This window comes from Lagopus muta, chromosome 1 (assembly GCF_023343835.1).
Source record: "Lagopus muta isolate bLagMut1 chromosome 1, bLagMut1 primary, whole genome shotgun sequence".
Taxonomy (NCBI): Eukaryota; Metazoa; Chordata; class Aves; order Galliformes; family Phasianidae; genus Lagopus; species Lagopus muta.
The window spans coordinates 35474640-35502187 of NC_064433.1; the positions used below are offsets into that span (position 1 = coordinate 35474640).

Here is a 27548-nt window from a genome sequence, read left to right on the forward strand (position 1 = left end):
ATACCATACATACAGAGATGCATATCCACATGGGTACAAGTGGCAGAACACATAAAATATCAAATAGGTTGCTTTGCAGGAGCACCTCTTTTCTTTAGAATGCTGCATCCTGTTTTTCATACATACCAACATTTCTAACTGTTCTATTCCATCTTGAAGTGACTGTGCTGTAAATCAGATTCACTTACGCATGCTCAGTTGGAACTAGAAAGAAACTGCATGCTTTGAAGGCCTCAGTACATTTTGCACAATTGTAAGCTAGAGAAACCCTAAAGTAGAGAATGAGCTGAGTGAAGACTAGCATTGATTCAAACCCTTTTTATCCACTTATGAATCAAGGCTGGGAGTTAAACAAGATAACATGATTTCTTTTGTTTCCAAGGGAATTTTTTTTCTGCAGAAGATGGTGGGTTTTTTTTCTAATTGAATCAATTTTTAAGTTCTTTAGTAGCGTTAGAAAATTTTAAAGAGGATCACAAGATCATTAACAAAAATTTATTTCAAAAATAATGGCCTGCTTTTTTCTTCCAGTCACAAATATCTTTCCACTGAAAACTTTTTATTCAAGAGAAACTGACATGAATCATTCATGTGCATCTGCTCTGCAGAGCAATTCCTTAGGTGCATGATCGGCCAGAGCACGCTCCTCAGGGGCAGTGCACTGGTTACTGATCACAACTGTAGTGCCCCATTATGTGCAAAACCTCAGGATTACACTGACCTTCTTTGCCCAGGTATTGCCACTGCAAGAAGGAGAGCTGACAATACAGCAGATGGAACAGGCAGTTCTTGTGAAAGGTGGAAAGCTCCAGGAAGAGATGGGGAACCTAGAACTTCACTGGTTTCTCCATCACAGACTCCGTGAGATTAGCCATAATGTAAACTAAATTTTCTTGTAGCTTTTTTCCTTATTTTTATTTGAGAAAGTATACAGGGTCTAATACCTGAGGCACTGGCACAGACTGTCCAGAGAAGCTGTGGATGTCCCATCTCTGAAGGTGTTCAAGGCCAGGTTGGATGGGGCCCTGGGCAACCTGAGTGGGTGGGTGGCAACCAGCCCTTGGCAGGGGGTTGGAACCAGGTGGGATTTAAGATCCCTTCCAATCCAAACCATGCTATAAGTCTATGATTCTAATATTTGAAAGTTCAATATATATGACAACATTTTATTCCTAATTTTTCTTCCTAATTGAAGCTTCATCCACATATAGTGCCATCGCATCAAGTAAAGGACAATACAGCAGCGCAAATGAAACCTGGAAAAGCTCTGTACCTGTCTGATGTAGCTGATGGAACTGGCAAATGGCAGACTTCACTGTTTGTGTCTGCAGCCTCTGAGAACTGCAGCTTGGTATCTGGCAATTTGGGGCTGTTTCTCATATCACAGCAAAAAGCTCCTCAGCTTTTCCAAATCATGATCATTATCCACAAGAGTAAAGACCTGTCAGCCCAAGAAGAGCTGGATGACAGATTTTGTCTGACAGTTTTTCCATTAAAAAGTAACTTGGACTTTTTTTTTCTACAGAAAACAACATTTCAATGTTTTTAATATGAAGTTTACAAGGAAAAAAAGAAGGCAAATTTGACTTGATTCCAGTTGGAATTCCTACATTTATTTAGTTTTGGAAAACAATACTATGCTCCATCTTTTCCCCCTCTCCAATTCTTCATCCCCAACCCAAGTTCTTTGCCATAAACTGGAATAGATGAAATCATTTCCAGCTTTGTAATTTACTTTTGTTTCCTTTCCAGTTTTCATGTTTTTCCCTTTGTGCTTTGTATCTGTTATTTTACTGTTTGGATTTTTTTCTTACTTAACCAAATTGCTTCAAGTTTTGAAGAATCACAGAATGCAAAATGTTGAATAAGAAGCAACACTGAAATAAACACAGGTACACCAAATTCTACTGAATTTCACCACAGCAAAAATGAAATTAAGAAGAAATAATAACATTTGGAGAGCTTTGAAAACTAGGAGAAAGGGAGTTTAAATCTAACAAGCATATAATTTTCTATAAAATACCAAAAATTTAGGACAATAGTGAATGAAAAGTAATTCAGAGGATTTCCCTAATTAAGAATAATAACAATAATAAAGGAAATATATACTGGAGTTTAAATTCTGCCCATTTACCTTAATAATTAATTCCTCTGTGAGAAAATTTTTACAATTTATAATCACTGTTGCTTACAGAGTTTTTTTGGTTTAGGATGACTATCGGCAGTATTAACCACCAGCCTCTGCAAAAGACTGAAAGACATAAAACGAGGTGAATGGAGTCTTACCAATTACCTCTTCCTCACAGCCGTCTCTGTTTCAAGAAAACATTTTGGAGATGATTTTTCTGAACTCAAGATGCTAAAGATGAAGAGGTTTCTTGCCTAGTTAGATGGCAAGTAGTAAGCCTTGACCTCCCAGGTCTGCCTTGTTAGCTGTAGCAGCACTCAGTGCCGAACAGCCTGTCACTCCAGCAGCTTCAAACTGAGCACCATGCATTAATCATGAATTGTAAATTTTGACTGGCAGAACTGAAAAATTAATTTGTTAAAAGCAGATGGCAGCCTGTAATTTCATGCCTTGCTTTTGCCTTACCCACCACATCTGCATTCAGCACCTTTCACTCAAAATAAACATATCTGTAGTCTGATTTACAGGTTTACTACCAGTTCAACTAAACTGTTTTCCTCAAATTGTCACAGAAGGAAATGTAGATTTGTTTCTAGAGGAAGCATATCTCTCCATGTCAGATTTCTTATGGTAATATTAGGTTTTTTGTAAGAGAGGGGCTCATAACAAATTATCCATTTTGTAAGGCAAAGCCAGATCCATCTTACAGAAGGAACTACGCTCGATAACATACTGATGAGCCTTCACTTAACTGTGGTGACAAGGAAGGCTTGAATTGTGTGCAGGAGCTTGGTATGTATATTACTTTCAGAGGGAATTGTGATTTTCATTTCATTTTCATTTACATTTTCAAGTAGGATATCCTGCACATAGAATTTCTATACCTCAGGTACTCTACAGGATCTAGCATTAAATAAATGAGTTCCCCAGAATTTTGAGGCAAATTTGGTGTGATGCTGCTCAAGCCTAAACACACTGAATTAATTTCTGAAAGTCTGCAGTGAAAAGCAGCCTATGCTTTTAGCTGTGGAATAAGAATTATCTGATTTCAGACAATTCAGAGCTAGAAAACACCTACCATATATTGGATCAAATTTCTTTCTATTGAACCCAACCATGCCACATAAACGCTATGTAAACTGAAACTTTAAGAACCCAGAAAGATGGGGAATTTAATCAATATCTTTTGTCCATGAAACTGTGGTGTACCGATTTTCCTTAATGCCAGTGTGAGAAAATTCACTTTGCAAGCACCTTTCAACATATATTTGTATGATGTTCTTCATTTTTAAGGCTTCTTCCTTTCTACGTTATTGCTGTTGTACTTGTGAAACTCACAAACTGATGATGAATGTATATTTGCAATTATCTCTGTTATCTCAGTTATCTCAGAGATGAAATTGAGGCACAAGCAGGTAGATCAATTAGAAAATAATAGCCGAACACATGCAAAATGTATTCATTTATAATAAAATGACCTCTCCTCTTGAGTAGCTTATTGGACTTTATGCTCAAGCTCCTGAACAGTTTCATTCCATCTCAAACATTTTCATGTTTAATACATTTCAGAGAATTAAAAATGAATTTTCCTCATAACCATGATTATTGTTAAACCTATGCTATGTAGTATATATACATCATGCAACAAATTCTGTATCTGTCCTTACTTTCCTAAGTATTCTATGATTTTTCAACTCAGAGGATATTCAATAGCACTCTCGTGCAGAAGAATCACAAGAAATTTATGGTTTTGTGGTTAGGTGGGTGGTTGGGCTTGATGATCATATGAGTGTCTTCCAAATTAAATGATTCAGTGGTCCCTTCTGTACATTGAATGTCTGCGTATTTCACCTTGTGCGTGATGAGGTATTTGAGGAACAGCATAGAGCAATCCAAGGAGCAAGTTAGCTACAATGGCTACTATGGCTACAGCACTCCTAGCACCTGAGCTGGATCATTTACAGCTACCTCTGTCATATGCCCTATGAATGTGTCCTGGCTTTTAATGGGGATAATGCTCAAACCAGCAAGTAGAAACTCAGAAGGAAGATATTTTAGAAGCTGGAAATACGAATGTGTTCGGCTAAAAAGTCTAACAGTATGCTAACATGAGTGCACCGTAACAGATTTATGGTTGTAGTCAGAAGAAATATGCATTAGGAAGCTGATCTGCTCCAAAGGATGCAGGCTCCTGGGCAGAGATCTGGACTTTTCGGAATAAAATTCTTCTCCCAACCTTGTCCCCATAATCTGAATCAAACAGGTCACCTGATGTGGCTGCAGTTAAGCAAGTAAACTGCTGTTCTCTCACCTACTATCTCTTCAATATCATTTCTGCATAGGGTTTTTTACCTCTATTTTTGTAGCAGAAAGGAGCATAGCCAAAAGGAAGAAGCTGAAATTGAGGTATGTGGGAGTTCAGCTTGAATGACTGCTACAAGATTAGACAGATGCATTTTTGTTTTATTTCACGTTATTATGTGATATGGCAAGTCATACAAAGAAAAGCAATTAAAGAACCAGGGACATTTTGTTCATTTCAAGTGCTCTGCTGAAGGAAAGGTTTTTTTCCTGGATCTTTGCCTTTTTGAATATATTACATCTATTTTGGACCGCAATCCAAGTGTTATGAGAAGTAACTAATATGTTAAGCCAGGAGTGTTGCCTTTTTCTTTGCATAAACACTCTTCAAGCACTGTTTTGCAAAACTTGCCACAAATCCTCTACATTCCCAGGATGCTATTTAATAGATTTAATGTTGTTTGTCGCTGATGGAGCAAAGCCAAATGTAAACAGGTTAGCTCAGTGAAAATCAAGCCTAAATGTAAGTACTCAAAAAAGGATATCAGGAATGCTATTAGCCCATTTTGGAAAACTGGACAAGGTGAGAAGCAAAAGACAGTACTAATTGTTCAAAGACTCTGGCAGGGAGCTCTCAAGGAAAGTTTGGTGTCACACAGACCCAACAGCTAACAGAAAGGTGTGTCACAGATATCTCAACAGTTCTTCAAAACAAAAGCATACAGCTGTCCATACTCACTGAAATATCAGAGCTTTGAGATGACATATCCATGGTTACATTCATAAGATGCAAAATGCAGCTTACAAGCAGACAGTGCTCATGTAGACCATTCTACATTCTTCATTCATCCGCTGCGCTGCCATGTTGCACTTGGTGTTGGCTTGTAGCTTTGATTTCCAAATGCACATTGTACTAAGATCTGTCAAGGCAGAAATTGCCACTAAACTTGAGCTACTTCTTTTACCGTCACACAGTACTATTTCCTCTGCAGCTATTTATCCAGAGCACATCCAGTCTGAGGAAATGTCCACAGGATGGGATCTTTGGCTCTCTTCCCTCAGTAAGACATAGGCAAATCGATGCCTCAGTTTTTGTTTTGCCCTGGAGCTACAAACCAGATGAGGATAACTCTTGGGACAAAAACTCCTACAAAGCATGCCTAAAAAGCATGCATGGCAGTTTTCACATGGCTACATGTTGTTATCTACAGAATAGCAGAAAAATATAGAGGTACAGAGATACAATAAGCATGAAAGAAGAGAGTGTTAGAAATAATAAGAAAGACATTATCCAATATCTTTTTTTTTCCCATTGTACAAGAATCATAATACTCAGAGTAGCTGAAGAACTCTACATTTTTTCCAGTTTCATTTTGACCTCACAGTATTGGATAGACTACTAACTAAAGGTACATTGTTAATAGTTATTTAAAGCAATTCCTCTATGGCATATGTATTTAGCTCACTTTAAAAATCCATAGTCAATCTTCCTCTGTAGCTGTACCAGACTCAAACCAAGTGTTACACCCCATGTCGGTAAATGCAGTTCTGATAAGTCACAGGAGGAGGATTTTAACTCCTCTACAAAGAATTGTATGGAAGAAAATTTTATAAAAAAGCCTATTGCTAACCAAAACTTGTCCTTTTTTTATAACATATACTCTTCAAAGAAGGTTAGCACAATTATTACTGTATTTTATAACTATCATCATTGTAGAGTTATCAGTGCTTAGACTGTAAATTAAAATGTTGATTATTAGAAACACAAGATGCAATGAGTACTTTGAGGTGACAACAGAAAGGAGCAATCTATACATTTCTCTGTGGTAACTGCCTAACTGATATATCCACAAAATATGTTCCCCTCACTGCAGCATTAGCAACATACTGCTATAACAGAGCTAAGCCTCAGCTTGGTTATTATACCTTCGCATATTTATTTAATTCCTTCTAGGTTTAAGCATAAAATCTACTTAAAAATTACAAGTACTTACGTAAACAGAATTCATTACTGACTTTACAGTAAGTGGTGTATATTCCTACATTCAAATTAAGAAAGTTGTGTAAGAAATTTTGTTGTCTCTATCTCTTTTGCAGCCAGTGTCTTTCCCCAACACATGCAAGCAGATTAAGAAAGATGGCACTTTATGAGATTAAAGAGCTAGAGATAATCCAGGAAACTGCAAATAAAATAACAAGATTAAGTTATATAGTTAGCTCACTAGATTGAAGTAAATTTAGTTCACTCTGTTGGGCTAAAGTGAATAGAAAATGTTTTATTTCCACTAAGCCTTCTTCCTAAAAGCTTCTTTATGTTAATATCATGGTATATCATGAATTGAAAAAAAGGTATGTATATTTATGACATGTATATGACATTTATGACACACGTATATGACAAAAAGCATTTAAAAACTTAATTACTTTTGCACTGGTTGTGGAATTGAAAATATGGGTAGCATTTCCTACTCAGACTTGGAATAAACTTTCATTTCTTGTTTGCTGGGCTATGGAAATAAACATTTTAAGTTATTTTGTTCGATGTATGCATTTCAGAGGCAACAGTGCCTTGTGGAAACAGAAATTTTTCAAACAAAAACCAAAAGAAAGCACTCAACTCGCCATGCAATATGTCATCTTGAAGTACATACACATGAATATATATAAATACAAGATATATTCTCATGTAATGAACATAAACTGACCACTGATATCTTATTTTAGGAAATGCAAACCCTTAGCACACCCACCAGGACAAGGATGTCTGCTTTTCTCAAAGTGTTTTTTTTCCCTCTGATTTGGTTAAGAAATTTGTTCTTTCCAACTCCCTTCCTGCCTCCCTTGGCTCCCACTGATTTCCCCTTACTTAATCAAGCTTACAGTGCTTAGGCACCAGAAGGCAGTAATTAAGACAGGATTCCTGCAGACATATCAATCTATATATGTAGTATGAAACTGATATAACTCCTAGCCAGTCAGGATTGTCACATGCATATAATAAAAGACAGAATCTCAAACACATAGAAAAACAACTGAATCTGTGTAATTTTCTCTATTATAATTATCAGAAGGCACTAAATACCTCGTTTTAATAGGAAAACCTGAGGCACCACTTAATTTTTTATAAAGCAGAAGATAACAGAAAAGCCCACGATAAACTATATACCAACCCAAACCAGAAACCTTCAAGACTCTCCATTTTGTAAAACTTTGGAACTCTGATTAAAAAGTAGCAGATTGGTTACAAAGCCAGTGTTTAAACAGAACATTCTAATCAAGTAATATTTACATTGACAGAGTTGCTGTGCTTTTGGAGTCACAAATACACTTTAAACAATTTCACTTCTGCCCATACTTTGGAATTATCGGGAATAAATAAATATAAGATGCTCTCTTGTTAACATACATTCAGCAGCACAAATCCATAAAATGGGGCTGCTCTTGAGAATAAATAAATGGTTCCCATTCAATAAATGATTTGTACATGTGTGTTGTTTAGAGGATACACGGGTTATGGCTCTGTAGGTTGTCTGTTTGGTTTCTTGTAAGAATACCTCAGGAAAACTCCCTGTGACAGCTCCCAAGATACTTTAGAACAGCAATATGTCAGCACTTTGATTGCTTGGGTCTGTTGAGCATCTATCTCAGGTCCTACTACCTCTGTTGGCCCACCAGCACCACAAATGCCTTGTGCTGCTCCCGCAGGGTCCTACCCAAGAAGTCTTGTTTGATTCTGCTGTCATCCAGATTCTTTTCTCATAAAATATCAATGGCAGCTGATAGAGCTGTATGCACACAGCCTTTCCATTTTCTTCCCACTCTCTATGCATACAATAAATGCTTTGTACCCTAAAGGAGACCATGTCAAGACAAAGGGCTGCTCCCTACCTATGGATGTCTGTACCTAAGCATACTTGCTGTTGGCAGAGCTCAGAAAGGGGTTAGGATGCTGTGAATAGCCAGACAAAGACATTTCGGAGGAGTCAGCAGGGAACAAGGTTATTCTGCCTATGTGGAGGCATCAATAAAGAGCCAAGTGGTGTCCTAGAACTTGTTGTTCTAATGCTTAAGGGAGCCACTGACAGATCTGCTCAGCTCCCACTGAGGGTATGGTCAGGTATAAGGTTGCCTACAAATCTGAGTGCAGTAGCCCAAATGCTCAGCCTAGAAAAGATGCTTTACAGTCCTGCTGTAGCTCCTGGATACACATGGAAGGCTGACAGCCAAGCATTCAGCCGGAGCATGATGCATTGCAAGATAAGATGGCTCCTGATAGAAACGATACACATGGTATGAATACAAGTACCATGACTGTACTGTCTGCTTCACTATCTACCAAAGTTGAAAGAAATCTCCACAAAAGCCACATTCCTTTAATTCACTAGTCCTGTCAGTTCTAGAAAGCTGAGATCTTTTGCAGATAGGTAAATAAGAGTATAGTGATTGACAATATTTATGACAAATTATATTTACATATATAAATTTATTTGTTACAAATATAAGAGATTGATGTTTATCACTAGCATGCAAAATATGGCAGACCATTTGCCAAGAGAAGGAAGCCCACAGAAAACTCAGATGGCAAGTAGAAACTTTCCAGTGAATTCCCATACTTTGTTTTCATAACTACAGCTCTCAAATACTGTTAATGTAATTGCCATTTGTTCATGATCTTATTATGCAGTGGTTAACAGAGACTTGGGAAATGCATACACTGTGTGTAAATTGCCTTTAATAATAGCAATTAGACAGCTTTATGAATATTGTCCATTACCACCTGTGAGTACAGGGACATCTGGTGGACAATACTATTATTTAATATTTTTTCTAGGTATCTTCAATGCATACATTTTCCCACTCAGCTACACAGGGTACAAATTTAATCTGGACAATGGCTTAGAAAATACAACTTTTTTTTTTTTTTTTGTATCTGTATGCAAATAAATAAAAGTATTTTTTATTTTTAAGTGGTCTTTTACATGTACACCTTACACTCAGTTAATTTTAAATGAATATCCACTTCAACTGAAATAACTTTTCACCGTTTTTCAGCAGACATTAATTTAGTTTCTTTTAGCCAGACTTCTGTGGTAAATGTGAACCTTTTTAAAGTGAAAGTCTATTTTCTTCTATTATATTTCAATAAAAATAGCAAAGTTTTATCTGGGACCAAGGAATGCTGCTAAAGCAAAAGAACCCGTACCAGAGGAACAAGTTGTCTCATTATTTTTTTTCCAAGTTAACAGAAGAAAAGAGGTTTAGAAATACTCACAATGAACTACAACAGTTATTCGCCATGAAAAAATAAAACAAAACAAACAAACAAGAACAAAAAATAGACAATATCTGACTAAAAACAGAGTTATGGGCACCTGCTCTTTTGCCACAATATATGCTGAGAAGATGCACATAACTGTTGAAGAAAAGGACTATATTTCCACTATATTGTCAGAGATATGGTAACAGAAAAGGGCACAGGGGAAAAAGGGGTGTGTGCACAGTGGAAGGAAAGACAGGGGAAGAAAAGAGAAGCATGGAGTAAGAAATATTTAAAAATAAAAAAAGAAATAAGTAATGTAGTTTGAGGCTACAAGTCTAGAGGAGAGGAGCAAAAGATAAATGAGCAGAAAGAAAAGATCTGGGGAAAAGCATACTACTAAAGAATAGGAGAGTTGAAATGCATTATATGAGAATCAGAAAGTGCAAGAAAGGGCAGAGACAGTTGTGTGCTAAAGAACAAAGTGGAGCTCCAAGGAGAAAAACAGAGTTTCACTTTCTGCAGCTGTATGGAGGCATTATTAAGGAAGTTGAACATGCTACTTAAAGTACTTTTCCAAGTCTGAATTTATTATGAAAGATTTGGGGTGAGAATGGATATTTGCCCTGGCATACCCTGAAACCCAAACACATGTCAAAAAGAGGAAAAGACAAGGGATGTATGAGATACAATTAAAGTATTTATATAACTCACATATAGCAGAGTCAGAGAGGGGACAGATGAAAGAAAATCATCAGGGACTGCTTGAATGGACAGTGGTACAAATGTAGTAAAAAGCACAGGCTACATATGGTGGAAGTAAGACCTCCACTACATTCACTACAAAAATGAAAGGATAAAAATGGGGAAGAGAATATTGCATGGCAAGCACTGAATGGTTAGCCATTACAGAAAAGGATAAAAAAGGAAGAATGTATAAAAACTTTCGCAATGTTCCTTTCAATCAGTGCGTCTGCATATGTTATACGCCTGATTAAATGGAAAGAAATACAAGCTTTCCATGGAGCACATCAAGCTCATTGGATTCTTCTAAGTTTTAAATCAATTCACATCAGCAGTAGCATTGGTCCCAGTAAAAAATACAATTGAGGAGAGAATGAACAATAGAGAAACAATTTGGTGCAAGTTCAGCTGCAACTCTTGTCTAGCTGACATTATGATTTTAATTAAATAATTCTTGGCCATTCATGGAGAATTTTAAACTGGCTTCTTTGGATAATAAATAGTGTTTCCAAAGAGAGTATGCAAAAATGACTACAGTGAAATTTTATTCATTTCTTTCTGTTTATGTAACCCATCTGGTACTGATTTTGAACACCAAATTCTGCCTCTCCATTTTACCAGAGAATACACACGGACTACATACGGTCTTATCTCTCTGTATAGATGTTATGGTCCTTATTTTCGCTAGGTAGTGTTTTCTTCAGTTTTTTTCTTTAGCAAGGTTGCAGAACTTCCCTGCTAACTAGGTTGCGTGAAGAACACAGTGCACCCATATCAGCATAATCTGCATTGAGTCAATACACTTCTGATTTCATACAGGCTCTTCGCAAAAGAACAGGTAAGAACAGCTTCTTTCTCTAGCTCTTGTCATAGAATCATATCATAGGATCATAGGATGGCTTGGGTTGAAAAGGACCACAATGACCATCGAGTTTGAACCCCCCCACTATGTGCAGGATGACCAACCACCAGACCAGGCTGCCCAGAGCCACATCCAGCCTGACCTTGAATGCCTCCAGCGATGGGGAATCCACAACCCCCTTGGGCAACCTGTTCCAGTGCGTCACCACCCTCTGGGTGAAAAACTTCCTCCTAATATCTAACCTAAACCTCCTCTGTCTCAGTTTAAAACCATTCCCTCTTGTCCTATCACTATCCACCCTCATCCCTAGAACTCCTCAAAATCGTGTGTCTTCTACTTCGGAGAAATCACTTATTGATGATGCTCTCACAAATAGCCAATCTGATGAAGACCTTAAGGAGATCTATTTACTTGAGAAAAAGCAATAGACTTGTGGTAAGAGCTTTATACTGGCTACGGGATACTTCTGCTCAAGTCCTTGATCTGTATATGCCTCAGAATAAAGAATTAATGCTTTGACCTTCACATGCCCCATGATTAAGTGAACAAGTAAACTTCCAGACAAACCTTTTTTCCACCACACCACAAACTCCACTCAGTGCAAATAATTAAATAAAAATTGATCTGGAAAGGAGAGCAAAGTATTTCAGTGTCTTGAAGAGACTTGCCCTTCTGGAATTCTCATATATCAAAGGCAAGACCAATCCTAAGTGCACTGAAAAGACTCCTTCCTGATCCTGTCTCAGGTCCACCCAAAAAGTGAAATGAAGGTAGAAAATTAACTTTATTAATTAATCACTTTAATTAATTTCTTCCTTGTGAATCTTGGCTCTGACCAGGATGTGGCAAATGTAGTGCTTGAACCTGACCTTCCACAGTAGCTGTATGCCTTGATCTCTGGGATCTTGGCCATTTTGTGATGCCATCCCATTTCTTCCTCACTTCCCAATTAAAGTAAATTAATCTTTTTACAACCTCTGAAATCAGTAAAAAGGAATATTACTTTCAGACAACTCTATCTTGTGGTTTTGATCTCAAAGACTTTATTTCAGTGAGTCTTGATCTACCATCCGAACAACTCAACTGCACTATTGCTATCCTCTCCATAACTAATAAGCTATTAGAGAACTGGTTGGCAGCTGATGTGATATCAAAGTATTTTTGTTTTGCACCAGTCTCAAAGCAATTTTGAAAGAATTCAACAATTAGAGACAAGAGAAGGAAAAGAAAGCCAAAGATAGAGCCAGAGTAAGTCAGCTTCTAGGCAGAATAAAACTTAAGAAAGCAAAGATGTAGCCTATATGTTAAGATAGAAGAGCCAAAAAAAAAAAAAAAAAACAAATTACTAAGCACTGGAGCCAAAGATTATAGTAAATGTCTTTCTATTACAAATGAAGAAACTATAATAGTAATAGCATTGCCAAAAAAGCAAAGATCAATAGTGGTAAAACAACGGGTGGAGGGAGTTCTGACAGCGTTAAGACAACAAAGGAAAGCTAGCAGCCTTTGCCAAACTTTATACAGTGTTATTTGGCATAGTCAGGGATCACTGGAACTGGGAACACAGAAGAAATTAATGAGGCCACAGTGACTGGACAGACCTTTCATACAGCAGATATGTGTTTCTGAAGTATTTAATTTCTTCAGTGATTGATCAAAAGAGCTGAACATACAGAATGCCAAAAGCACTGAATTCTCCATTTAAAGTCTCTTACCTTTAATGAAAAGAATTTATAAGGTTGTGCTCAAAACAGATGAGGACTGGTCAACTGGCAGCCCATGAGTCAAAAAGGGCATGCAAAGAAATTTTGGCTAGCCTCTAGGAAAGCCTACAGCTGCAAGATTTTAAGCCAATTTTTCAGTTCACTGAAAACGAGAGAAAGTAAGTGAATTTGGTATGGGCCAAGAGAAAGTATTGCCAACCCTTAAACACACCTGGCTGACCAGCCAAACAAACCGGTAGCATTGCAGGAGGAGAATGTAAATTGCATGAAAATTAGAGAAAGGGTTCAACTATGTAGGACAGTCAGGAATGTAAGAGTTTGGCCTAGAAATACGCTTCCTGGCTTAGAAATACAGTCAGTACTCAGTTGCCCTTGGGTTTCTGTTTAACAGCACACAAATATTGAGACATCAAAGCAATTCTTATGCAGGAGGATACCATAACTCAGTGCTAACACTGGGACTCCAATGTATTTTTTTGGTTAGAGATGGCCAGCTCTATTCACTGATGCTAGATTTTAGCTGGCAAAATCTGATAGACATGAGCTGTGTCCAGTACATTTACATCATGATCTTACTACTACTTTATATCACTGTACTGCTGCTTTATGTTATCCTTTTTTCTTTCTTTAACCACAACATCACTTAGACCCTCACTTTTAATAGTGGGGATTTAATTATAAAAACATCTCCCTCTAACATCTGGACAAGAATAAATATGACCCCTGAAAATAAGCTGCCTATCTACTTTTTGTCAGCATATGTACCACCACAACAAAGGTGTGCTGCTCATGCTGAATAACATTATTCTCAGACCAAATCTTTTTTATTTTTAGAACTGTAAATACTGTAAATCTAGATATAATTTCTTTTCCCAATGTATTATGTTTTATTGAAACATCTCCAATCATTTTGTCAAAGACTTGTACATTTTTGGCAGAATAAACTTGTAGATGAAGCCCCATGTTAATTTCAACATAAATGCTGTGGCCACATTTTACAATAGGGTGCAGCAGAATGTTCATTTTGGTCACCTTCTTAATGAGTTAGATTCCAGGAAGGAAACTATAAAAGGTGATAAAAAGAGAGTTTATGTTAATATGTTTAAAAAACAAAAAGAAAAGTAAAGAGGATAAAGGAAAAAGATATTTTCTGCAGCATTCCCTGGTCTCCAATGGCATGAAGGACCATGCATAGAGTGAAATATGGTCTTCTAAATCTGTGCCTGTAAAAGAGGGAAGAAGCTCATTCACTGCTATTGTAACAATCACTGTCTTCCGTGGATATTCTGTGCAGCAGTTTGAAGCATCTGTAATTCTTTGGGCTAGACAACATTTTATTCCATAACCACAATGGTGTCCCATTGTATTTGCTGAGCAAGTTAAAGTAGAACATGAATAATTTTCATTGGTCAAAAGACAAAAGTAATTAAAATAAAAAAGACTGAAGTAGCACTGTTCTGCAAGTAATTTTTATGTATCAGGCTCCAAGCTTTCTAAAATTAATTAATGCTTAAATGAAAGTTGTCTGTATTATCTGACTTACAAATTTAGTTGTTCTAATACCCAGCTACCCTGGCTTTCAATTAAGACTCAAAGAGCCAAGAAGTGATGAGAAAGAACATCATAAATGATTTATGGATGTCCTACTTTTGTGTATGGTACATTTATTATTCTACTTAATGTATCCATATGGTTTTCTAATTCATTCATTACTGAAAGCTTCACATGACAGTTATTTCATTAAAGGTTATATCCATTTTCAGTCAGTTTCTTAGGAAGCACATTTAAAAATTAAGACTACAATTGAATTTTTGATTTAGTGTATGGAATTCAAAGTATCTATCTATTAAATTACTGTCCCATTACCCATTTCTAGACGGATCAGTTGTTGACTTTTTTTTCCCCCCCAGATAAACCATCAATTGCTTTCTTGCTATTTCATGATCTGAGTGGTCCTTTAAATTCATAGTTAATGTTACCTTATTATTCCAATTCCAGTCAAGAATCTCTGATTCCAACCACTAAACTACAAGAACTGCTCCAAAAGCAATGCCCCCTACTTTATTATACTGGCCCTTGACATCAGAGGCAGATGTTGGTGATACGGCAGTAGAGGTTGAACCTTCCCACCAATATTCCATTACATGAATAAGAGGCATTACTTTCAGAGTGACCTATGTATGTATACAGTATGTAAAAAACATGTTCCCGTAGCTAATAATCACCTTCCATCCTCCCAGACCAGCCATCCTCTAAGAGAGCACTTCTGCCAGAGCTGATCTAGAAATCCTTCATATGGTTTTTGTCTTAGTAGGCTATGGACAAAGGGGACAAAAGGGAGAGGTCTTTAACTACTGTTGCTAGTTTAAACAGTCGAAGAAAAGGAGCGAGTATTTTTTTTAATTTTCAGGTTAATTTCTATTGCCTATATATGCTTCCAATTTGGGCTAATTTGGCAGAGCCACAGCATCCTGCTGCACCAGTCCAGAGAATGTCTATTTGGGATATGGGATTTATGGGATCTCTGTTTCAGGCTTATTTTTCAGCATCACCTTAAGACAACAAAGATCATTTTGATAGTGTTAGCTTTATTTTGCCCACAGAATGAAAATACTTTACAAGAACAGAAAAGTATTTAATGTCATTCTTCCTAGCCCCAAACATCTGCATTTTAATACTCCTCTATTATAAAACTGCATGGTACGGTACCAGAAACGAAACTGTTATCATTTTTTTAATAAGAATTTGAAATATTGCATTTGTTTATAAGTATTACCCTCCAGAACTTTGATCTTAATTAGACAATACGTTATGTGATGCTTGAAGAAAGCATATCAACAGTTTGGCTAAATAATGCGGAAGGATATAATTGTTGCCAGAATATCACATGATTATGAGCAAACTGGTCTTCATTTATTTGTGTTTTCAAAAAATTCCCAATGTTACTAGTACATTTATTACCAGAAAAAAATATAACCTTTTATTCTGAAGCCATCTATAGGTAAAGGGACAAAAAAAAACAAAACACCCCAAATTAGCCTTAATCAATGACATGGTGTAAATCAAGTCAAACTGACCTTAGCATACTGTAAATACAAAAAATCCTGACTATATTACCATTGATTTCTATACTGCAGTTTGTTACACAATGACAATTCCCAAAGAGAATGAGTATCCTCAGCCAGATCTGTACAAAGCAGACGTTCCATTTTTATTCTCCAACAACTAATACAGGCTGAAATTTAAGTCTGTTTCAATTCATGTTTAAATAAGCATAGATGTAACAGAAGCTGTCAATCACTTTCCTACACTATTCATCATGATTATATTAGCAGTTGTATTGGATGTATACCCACAACACTTTTCATAACACTTCTCCCATAGATTCAATTCAAAGCACCCCATCCACTCAATGTATTTTCCACCATTTTACTGTGCTGCACAGCCAAATAAGAATTAGCTTCATTACAGAATGTCAGTCATGACTGACCTTCAAAGGCAGGTCAGCAAAACATTACTTAAATGCTTTAGCAACAACAATGACAGACAAAGACTTTGTACCACTTTGCTTACCTCCCTGGGTAATCCCCCTTTCCATGGCAGTTTTGATACTGGAGGGACTGAAAAACCATCACTCAGCTGACAGTTATCTGATGATTTTCAAATTCCAATATCCTCCTAGTCTGTGCACTTCATTTCAGAATTCAATATATTTTTCGTCAAAGAGATGCTGAAGGACAGCAGTATTTGATCTGTGTGGCTTTTTTAGGAGTGTGTTCAAAAGAACATCTTCAGCTCCTAAAACTGTTTCTCTGATTCAGTACATGACCAGGTTTTAATCATATAATATATTCACGTAGTGATGATAAAAAATGCATATATTTTTAGAAAGCTGTTTTTGAAAGGCTTAACATTTAAGAGGTTACACACAAAACCGCATTATGAAGAATCTATTGAGGAACTTTTGAGAAGCTGTCACTTTCCTTAACAACATCAGAAGTGAAGAACCAAAAGGATCACTCCAGAGGCTGAATTGCCAGATCCGACAAAACACTGACTGAGAAGGAAACACATGCTTCTTGCTGTCTTTTCATCTGAGTGCCCTTTATCTGCCTTTTAAATGTTACTGGAGGGAAATCTGGCTCTCCACAAAGATAGTTCTCCAAGGGCTCTGACAGAATTTAAAAATAAATAAATAAATAAATGTAAAAAGTGTGCTTCTTCAGCCTGTAGTCCTAAACACATCAACACAATACACAGATCTGTTGCAGTGAGTTGCCAAAATATTTATTCGTTAATGGGTGGATCTCATGATCCCAGCAAAGTCATTTGGTTCATGTCCAAATTTGCATATCAGGCCCCTGTGAATCCAGTGATGGCAGCTTGAATGTTGTGTGCCAGGAAACTCTTCCTTTCCTTAGCCATATTTAGGCAGTAACTCAACATATTTAGGCAGTTAGCTCATCATAAAAGGAAAACAGAACACAGAAGACAGAGCACAGCAATCTCCCAGATTGCTGACATACAAGCCTGTCCAGACTGCTGGGCAGAACAAAGTCAGTATATTTCCAGTCACGAAGGGGTGCATGACCAACTCAGAAGCTGAAAGGCTGCAACACCCAAAGTGCAGCCACTGCATTGTCATAAAGGACCCAAACAATGCGCATGGAAGGAAAATCCACTGCAGTGTAAATCTTTGTGTCTTTTCTCCTGGAAGTCAGTACAGCATGGTACAGAAATTGCTCAGAAGAATACTTCAAACATAGAAATAAATGGGACCATGTAATAAGGAGGCAGCAGGGGACTGTTTGCTTTTATTTTTTTTTACCTCTATTTCAAGGACTAAATAAAAACACATAGAAAAAATTGTATTGGATCAGCCTAAGATCAACACAACTTTGAATTTTCAGTCAGCTTTTTTTTGTTTGACTTCTTTTAAGTCAAAGAAATGTGATCATGAAACAAGGGCTATCCTGTACCCCTTTGTTCAGGAACGACTCAGGTTCAGTTCTCCCCTTATGCTCTTTAAAGCAAGGCTTTGAGCCAGGCCTTTCAAACCTGAGCATTCAGACTTTTTCTCATATCTAAGTTCCCCCACATTTCTGAGACATTTTGGAAATGCTTAAACAAAGGCGAGGATCTTTGATTTGGCTGCAACTGCTGCTGAATTCAATCCAATTTCATGAAAAATCTCTGTTTTGCCAAAAAGGATTTTATCAATTCAAAAGTTTTCCTGGAGGAAAAAAATTTGGAAAAAAAACAACAAAAAAAAGAAAAACATAGGCAGATCTGTTTTTCCTACACAGGAATCTACTTAATAGTTGAGACTGGCCGATCACAGTAACATGAAGCTGAAAGAAGTATCAACAGTTGACACCTTATCTTTTTCCTACAGATGAACTATGCAATATTAACTGCTAAGGAAGATATAACATTGAGTTTAAAAACATAAAACATGCCTGCTTCTAAGATCCACTTTTCATTTAAACTGTGCAGCTCACAAAGAAAATGAAATGACTTCAAGAAACATTTTCCCTTCACTGAAAAATGATGGGAAAGGAAAACCTTGTGATCAAAGAGGCTCTGAGTGATTTATGAAAGACATGACTAGCTTTTGTTCAAGTTTAGCATCTCACTGTATGATACAGAAAATAACCCTGAAGTTGCCAGCAGTAAGTTAATCAATTAAAGCACTGAGTTGCTGAATATTCCACTAACATTCCATTAACATTTTGCCAGCTGGATGACAAAAAAAATGCCTTAAGGAAGCTTTAGTGCAAGTTACAACATAATGCAATCTTTCCTGTTTTCTACAAAGATGACAGCAAACACAATACCACGATAATGGTTCAGCATGCAATTATCCCCGCTGAAGTGCACAGAAGGAAGCAGAAAGCAAATGAGGCCAACTAATGAAAACTCTAGACTTCCTTGTGCAAACAAAATCCACAATGACAGAGCTGCAGGCTACTAGGGCTATTTGAAAGGGTTGCTGCAGATATGTTGAGCCTAGTGTAATTACTTAAGAAAAGACTAAGATAACAGCGTCCATTCATCTGTAATTAGAAGGTGGATTTATTTCAGAAGCCAGATACTGTGAAGATCTGGTCATGGTGTAAAGGGACACAACAACAACTATATAACTAAGGGTACTGACTGACATTACTCACTGTTGTAATGTGTGGCTAATTTTAAGAGGTTGTTAACAATTCAGCACTGTAATTATAATAAGATCTTAAAACTTCACTGTTGATCAGCACAGCATTTGTCTTCTGTTGTTTCAAGTATCAGACAAATATATGACCTGGAAACACGAAGCACCATTTGATAAGATTTGAAGATCTTACTCTGCAGAGAGCTCCTTTGAGAACTTACTGCAGATACACAATCTTTTACTCGTGTTTCCTCTGCCTGGCCCAATGCCAATCTCCATCTTGGGCTGGCTATAACTGGCCTCAGGGGCAAAAAGTGACATTTGACTTTCTTGTTATGCTCCATAAACTGCTAGCTTGGCTGCTTGTCCTAGTATTGGTTGACCTGATAGTTTAAGGACTACTTGATCTAGTGACTGATAACAAATTTATGCCTTACTCTTACCCCATTTTTTAGCTTATTATTGTTTCAAGAGTGTTTTGACTACTTCTTCATAGGGCCTTCAAAGGAGTGAATTTAGGGTATTTGTACTGAAGGAGAGGAGTAGGGCCTATTGCTCCCTGAGTCACAGCACCAAGCTGCCCATGATCTCTTTCTGCACCAGAAGGTGTGCAGACATAATGGCTTTAAGTTGCGCCAGGGGAGGTTTAGGTTGAATATTAAGAAAAGATTATTTTCAGAAAGAGTGGTGAGGCATTGGAACAGGCTGCCCAGGGAGGTGGTGGAGTCACTGTCCCTGGAGGTGTTCAAGAAAGTGAATATGTGGCACTGAGGGACATGGTTTAGTTGGTATGGTGATGATGGGTTGATGGTTGGACTAGATGATCTTAGCATTTTTTTCCAACCTTAATGATTCTATGATTCTAAATTCCTTTTGGAGTTTGACAATCAAGACTGAGAACCTATGTTCACACACAAAGCAGCTCTTCAGTCGCTTACTGAATATGATAATATATGAATTATGATAATATAGTATAGCTAGTATAATTGCATGTAAGTGCAGAGAGAACTATACATACACATAGATATGTCATCTATCCCAGTGAAAATAAGAACACTGCCATACTGTGTGTAATAGGAAAATAAAATCAACATTTTTAATGACTTCCTAACTAACTGTTGTTAGTTGGTCACACAGCATAGCGTGTCACACAACACATGATGGAAGGCAGACAGTTCGTGAGCAACAGTAGCACAACAGTTGCTTTCAGAAACTGTTCCATAGGAAGAACATTCTCAGGCATCACTTACTCCTCAAACTCCCCAAATTAAGATTTACTTCTGGTTTGTAGTCTTCTAAAAAACATAAAAATGTACCTACAGGATAAATAGTTTGGGGCTAAAAATGACTGGAAGGACTGAATGACCCCATTTTTTTAATCAAGTTCTCCTACAGTTTTTCTTCTACATTCCAATAAAGCCAGTGATAAGAAAAAGGGACATTTTATGATCTGGTTCCCTTTGACCAATCTTCAAAGTAGCAAGATTTGCATCAACAGTAAGTTGAAGGAGGATAGAGCAAGATATTCAATTTGTTACTGGAGAAACAAGGATGGGACAGGCAATGTTGAAGCCATAAACTGACCAAAGTACAAATAATTTGAAAAAAATAGATAATTCCAGAAGGAAAAGATGTGGAGAATAATGAAATAAAATATAGAAACAAATAAGGTAGCTGAGTTCCTGGTCTTTAATGAAAGACCTGATGCATCAGGAAACAGGGAACAGATGGAGGAATAAACATATACATGTAAAGCTGTGTCAGTAAGGAAGCAAGAGCTTACTTGGGTGTCCACAGTATGACTACCAGGTGTGGTTTCTGACCAATACCAACTTCCTATTCATGCAGAAATTGGTTAGAATAGTGCTAGACAAATTAACAGGCTACCAGTAGGCTAGCTGATATGCGGATTTACACTTACATTCATGTGCTTTATTCTTCTTCTGAATCCCATCTCAGCACCTGAAACACTTTCATGTTTTCAGTTTTTTTGAAGGTTCAAACACTGAGGATAAAATAGATCTAATTGTATGGCAAAGCTGCAGCTATGAGAGAAATTCAGCTTTACACGGAAAGACATGGAAATGGAAGGAGAAGCACTGCATCTGAGAAACTATATCAAGTATTAGCACAACACGCCTGTGTGTCTGAGAGAGACTTTGGACAGACTAAACTACACCAGATTACGAGTGATTTCAGGACTAGCCTTTTTTTTTTTTTTTTTTTTTTTTAATGTTCACTGTATATACACGTAGGTCATTGTGAAAGTAATGCCTCCCATTCATTTCCAATGTAATGGAATATTGGTGGGAAGGTTCAGCCTCTACTGCTGAACCTATGTCGCTGCCATCATGGGAACACTGTAATATTGTAGGAGGCATTACTTTTGGAGCATTCCTCATTTTAATGTATATTTAGTCTTTTTTTTTTTTTAAAGTTTGCTGAAAGCAGCAACGTTTTTAATAATAAGTGTTTATATACATATTTCTGATCTCTGTGTACTGCCTTGACCTTTGTGGTGCTTGTATTCAGTACTGGAAAGACTTGAAATAAACACAAACCCTTTCGGAGAATTTGTTCATTTCACTGCAAACTCTCTAACGTGCGCCAAACAAAACCCACAAAAATATAAAATCTTAAGTTTTACCAAGCAGTAAAGTAATGTCTTATATTAATCACATGATTTTTGGATGAGTGGTCTCATGTATTCCTGAAAGACAGCTAAACAGAACATGTGGCTACACACAGACATTGATAAAATGGCCAAAATGCTTCCAAGAGATCTCAGTTGTCCTCACTTTCTCAACAGAACTTGGGCACCAAAGGGGAAAAAAAAAAAGAGGAAAATAATAAGAACGTGGTATTAGGTATTGTGACAGAAAGCTCCCAGCTATAGAACACTTATTCCCATAAAATAAATCCCTCTTCCTCCTTCCAGCAAACAAGCACTACAATTTTCCCAGGTTCAGCAATATTAGTTCTTAAAATGCTTTCTTAACTGGTACAATCACAAAACATCAATTTTCGACACAACACGGCAGAATTGTTGGCTGCACAGCACTCTTCTGTGCATTGGCAACATTTTGCTTGTCAGATGGCCTGCTCCTTAGCACAAAACATAACCTTGTAATTGTTGAGCATTAGTCATCCATTCACTCTACCTTTCCAGCTCCATCATGGAGAAAATGGACCTCAAGTCACTGAAATTAGATTGAATTCCTTTTCTTCCCCTTTGCAGAGCTGCAACAGCACTGATTTATTTAAAAAAATAATTCCCCTTGCAGGCTTTCATACTAAATCACAGTGTGCACTAGTCATGTAACTGGATTACAGGAAGCATTAACACCAGCAATTGCCCTTTCAAGTTGAGCAACCAACAACATTGCTACAGGCTGGAACAAGAACAGGTCAGCCAGGGCAAAACAACAAATGTTGCCACTTGCCCTACATAATAAAAACAAAAAGCAGCAACAAGCAGCAAGTGCTCATTCAAAACATGCATGCATTCGAAACAAAACAGACTCCCTTAGCAACAGAAACAAGATCACAATCTACTTAACGTGAAATTTGTGAGGGAGAAGCCAAACGTCCAAGCGCAGAGACTTGGAAAAGCAGGGCTGTACTTGGATGATGGCAACCACCCTGCTGTGGGACAGCTGCCCTTCGGAGGAAGACACCTTCAACATTTTTTATTGTGCAATTACTGAGCTACCCAGGTTGCTCTGTGCTTTAAAACATACGCTCCCAAAAAGCTTTTTTCTTACAGGATGGCATTTAAACTCCACTAAAAACACAGTCCTTGAACACACCTAGAGATAGTTCAAGATCCCAGCAATGAACAGCTTTCATGTTACAATCAGATCATGTTGTTACTTTCCCCCTTAAAGCACATATGGTTGTCAGCCAGAGCAGAATGCTTCAGAGCAGGAGCTCCATCCTACAAATAAAGTAGCAATGCTTGGGATTGAGGTTGCTTAATGAGAACTTAATGTAGATTTAATAGAACTTTTTTCTTTTAAATGTGACTGCCAATTGAGAATCTGCCTTATTTCGGTTTTGATGCAGGCACAGAGCCAGTCAGCTAGAACCAGGGCAGCCCCAGAATATTTTGTAAGATTTTTGCATTTAAAGTTGAGGACTGTGAGTCTCCAAAAACACTCAAAGCTCTGCTAAAATAACCATTCATGTAACAGTGTCATTTAATGAAAAAAAAACAAACATGAAACAAGAGGTAATGTATATTCTGAATTCTTTGTCCTTGTTGGGTTCTGTCTTCACAGGAGGTGAAACAATGCTTGCTGTAGGAAAAGAGGGCAGGGCGCTTCACTTTGCAGCTGGCGTTGCTGGCTGTGGCAAGGTTTTTTGGCATGTCCTCCAGATCAGTATCATACAGCTTTGGTGTGGGCAGCTGACATGACCCCATTGAAGCAAGTCTGTCAGTGTCTCATTTTGCTCTGAAATGTACTGCAGTAGCATACTTCAATACAGCTGAGCCTATTCCTGATTATGATAGCCACTTACCTCAAATTAGGGGATCTTGTTCATGGGGGATGCAAATAAGCCCAAAACATGACTTTCTGAGGCCAGACCGAGCTGTGAAATAAACATTCAAAGTAGAGCCAAGCACTCATCATTGTTGCTCAGTGCCAGGACAAGAGGCAATGGTCATAAGTAGTACAGTAGATTCCTTCTAAACAACAGACAGCACTTCTGTGCTGTGCAGTGACAGAGAGCTGGCACAGGCTGCCCAGAGGCTGGAGAGTCTCCTCCCTGGTGATGATCACAAGCCACCAGGATGTGGCCCAGGGCACCCTGCTCTAGTGGCCCTGTTGGGCAGGGGTTGAGCAGATGGGCCAAGAGGGCCCTGCCAACCTAAGCCACTCTGTGATACTGTGAAAATAAATAGTATTTTTTTACTATTAGCTAGCATTTACTGCACTCCAATAATCTCAGCATGTTGTACAGAAAGCTACTCTTTGTGTTCGTGAAGGCAGATCTCCAGAAGTACCAACAACAAATGGAACTGTGTCAATTCTGAAACACTTCCTGTGCTAATATCTCCCAGCACTGCACAGCCTGTCTTCTTTCCTTGTTTGCAAAGGCCATTCTTTATTAATCTAGCATCTTTTGAGAAGAGCAATTCACAGAATTAGGAAAATAGCTGCTGACTGTAATTAGTCACATTGTTTCAGTTTAATCTTCATTAGTTAACTGTAATGAGTGAGTGAGCCATTATGAATAGTAGTTGTTCCCTTAGAAGAAGAAGGATAAGCCCAAGCCTGATGCTCTTCAGTGCAATCAGACAGGGCTAGCCATGCACCAGGATGAGGCAGAGCAGTGCCAGTGCAGAATGTATGCAGAATGTGCTACCTCTCCACAGAGGACAGTTCCACTGATACTGTCCTGCTCCTGGCATGAAGAATGAAGATGCAGCCATGTGGCATCAGTGGATGGTTCCACTGGCATGACCTCCAATACAGGAAGGGCTGCTGCCATCACCTTTCTAAAAATGGGCAAGATCACACAGGTAACTGAACAAGAAGGGTCCCAGACCATACTCCCCCAGAAGGAACATACGTGCCTTATACCAACAAAAACAGTCTTAATTTTTGCAATAAATAGACTTCCTCTCAAACAACTTGTAAGCATAATGGTGGGTATGCTAGAAAAACAGAAGTGAATGAAACCTTTTTTTCTGCCTTTTAGAATCTCCCTGCCTCTGTAGAACTCTTACCAAGAGCATTTTCTTATGACCTACGCAGAATAAATTTGAAAACCACACAGTGAAAGCAGGGAAAATACCAATCAAGAGGATTAAAGGTAAGTTCAGATAGACTATATTCTACATTGGTTCATCAGATTTCTTGTTGATCACAGTGAGGTCATACAAATGCAAGTTCTACTAAAGTAAAGAATGTCAAGATGTATGGTAATTAGTTATATGTAGATGATCACCCAGGATGAAGAATATGGACTTTGGATGCACAGCTTTAAAATCTGTGCCTATATCTGTCTATAAGCACATTTATTCACAAAACATTTCCAGAAACCTAAAAAAGGCACTTACCACAACAATCACATTCGTCGCAGGAATGGGAAGATTTTCCACTTCCAAGTCTTGACCTGTCATAGCTAACAGATTGAGGGATGGGTCGTAGGCAGGTCTGGGGAACGTTGACTTAACAACTATTGCAGGGTGCAGCTTGTTTATTTTGGTATGGGAAGAAGAATGGAAATGTTGTTTGGAATTCTTATGACTATCTGTATCCAGACTTTTTTCCAGACTCTGCACATGGTGATAAATGAACACAGGTTTCCCACTCTTTCGCTGATGAATTGTCAAGAAGTGGTCACTGTCTCCAGAAAAGCATCCTGAGAAAAGAAAAGAATAAGTTCAGAAGGTCTCTCTTGGGTATTCTGTAGGTGATTCAGGAAATCTGATAAGATCTTTGGGTTCTACGAGATTTGGAAAGATAATTTAAGGAATACAAGAATTTCCTTGTATGCAATTTCTACAGCAGTACACTAATAGCACCACAGAGTCTACTAAGTATGTTAAATGTATTACATTCTTAAATTTATTCTCAAATGTTATTTTTTCTTCTGGTCAAGGCTCCATTTCACAAACAATATGCAGGATAACATCTGCTGAGTCAAGTCCAACCTCTGTGCTGTTGAAGACTTCAGTATCGAAACACGTGCTGTCCACTTTCTAATACATTTAATCATCTAGTAATAACAAATGTTGGAATTGCTGCAATCATCTTTTGTACACGCAGATTGAGGAAAAAAAATGTGCAAAACTAGATACAAAAACCAGACTTTAACATGTAAGAAAGTGAGAAGAAAAGTACAGCTAAGATACCTGGCTCCAGAAACATAATTTTGCATTACCTGGTCAGCTGCCATTAACTGTAGAAATTCCTAAACTCCACGAGCATCTCAGCTATAGCTGACTCTGCAGTCTCCATGGCAGAAGATATTTACCACCTCATCACTAGGCAACAGCATACAGAGCATATATTCATCTTTGTTACTTCTGCATTTATGTAATGGAAGGAGGCTGTCACTCACCAAACCTTCCATGCTGCTGCCATCAGATATTCCTGTAACTACACTAGGAAGCTGCTACAAAACACATAAATGCTCACCACCCTGATCCTTGAGGCTGTGCTACTGATCAGAACAAAACAAAGCAACTAAGATTCAGTAGGCAAAAGGAAGACCAAGGGAATAACCATGGGTCTTTGCACACTTAGCTGAGACATAAAAGGAGAGCGCTAGGAATCTTATGCCACAGGTGTGTCGTTTCTTCATTTTGTACTAAGTAGGGGAAACTACTTGAAGAGTACTTGAAGCAGAGACCTGTGCTCCTCTTACCACAGATGCTGGTCAGACTAGAGGATTTTACTGTCCCTTGTGCCAACTCTTGCCATGACACATCCTATAGCCAAGCATTGCCCGGCCAGCCAACAGAGTTCCTGGCTCTCTGCATAGGATATAGAGGTACGTGTATGTAGTCACATCTTGCATACAAAGAATTCCTTCAGATTACATGCTTTAAATTTAAATTAAATTGGGCATTAATAAAACAAAAAGCTTTCTTTTGATAGTTGAAGTACTTCCTAATGATGCCATTTTCTAAAACGAATCAGAATTTTTTTTTTTTTTTTTTTTTGTGGGTGAAGCCCGGTGAATCTTTAGTTCCTTTACGAAGAACACAATAGCTAAAGGAGCCCAGATGAGCTGCTAGTCTGGAAGACAAGCTGTCCCTCTGAGCAGAAAAATAGTCAAGGATTGGCTTCTTTAGAGACAGAAAGTAACTAAAGCTGAATTAGTCACCTCCTGGATGAGAGCTTTAAGAAACACACTGCATTGCAAAAGGAACTTTCTGTTCTAAGAGAAGTGATCCCTGTTCTGCTCATCTTGGAATTTCCTACTTAGAAGCTGTTGGAGTTAACAGGAATGTTGAACTGGTGCTCTGATATTTACTTAATATAAATAAATAAATAAACATCACTTTAATTCCCTTAATGAGCTGTGAAGAACAGCTCCAAACCAACTTTGTGTTTCAATTCAGGTTGAACAAGAAATCATTTTGTTCTATTTAGACTGATTTTTGCCTCTGATTTTTTTTGCTTCTGTAAGCAAATCAAAATAATCAGCCATTTTCACAGCTCTACCCGGTGGCCTTAGGAGATTTCAGTGTAGGTAATTACATTCTGTTGACCTAATTTTCTCATGAAGTTTGAGTTAGGAAAATCAAGGACAATTTCTTATCAGTGCTATAGTATTGCTATGCGTCATTGGGAACTGCATTCTCTGCCAAAGTGTGTCCATGTCAGTAGGCAGTGCAGCAATTCATAACATACATGAGC

The 27548-nt window shown here is 37.7% G+C and overlaps 1 protein-coding gene across 1 annotated transcript in view; it reads right to left on the reverse strand.

The window, feature by feature from the left end:
- PTPRR (protein tyrosine phosphatase receptor type R) overlaps positions 1-27548 on the reverse strand; it is a 145040-nt gene that overhangs the window by 107033 nt on the left and 10459 nt on the right. Inside the window, exon 2 of the mRNA XM_048941154.1 lies at positions 25238-25542. Within this exon, the coding sequence (XP_048797111.1) occupies positions 25238-25542 (305 nt within the window). The remainder of the gene's footprint in view (positions 1-25237; positions 25543-27548) is intronic.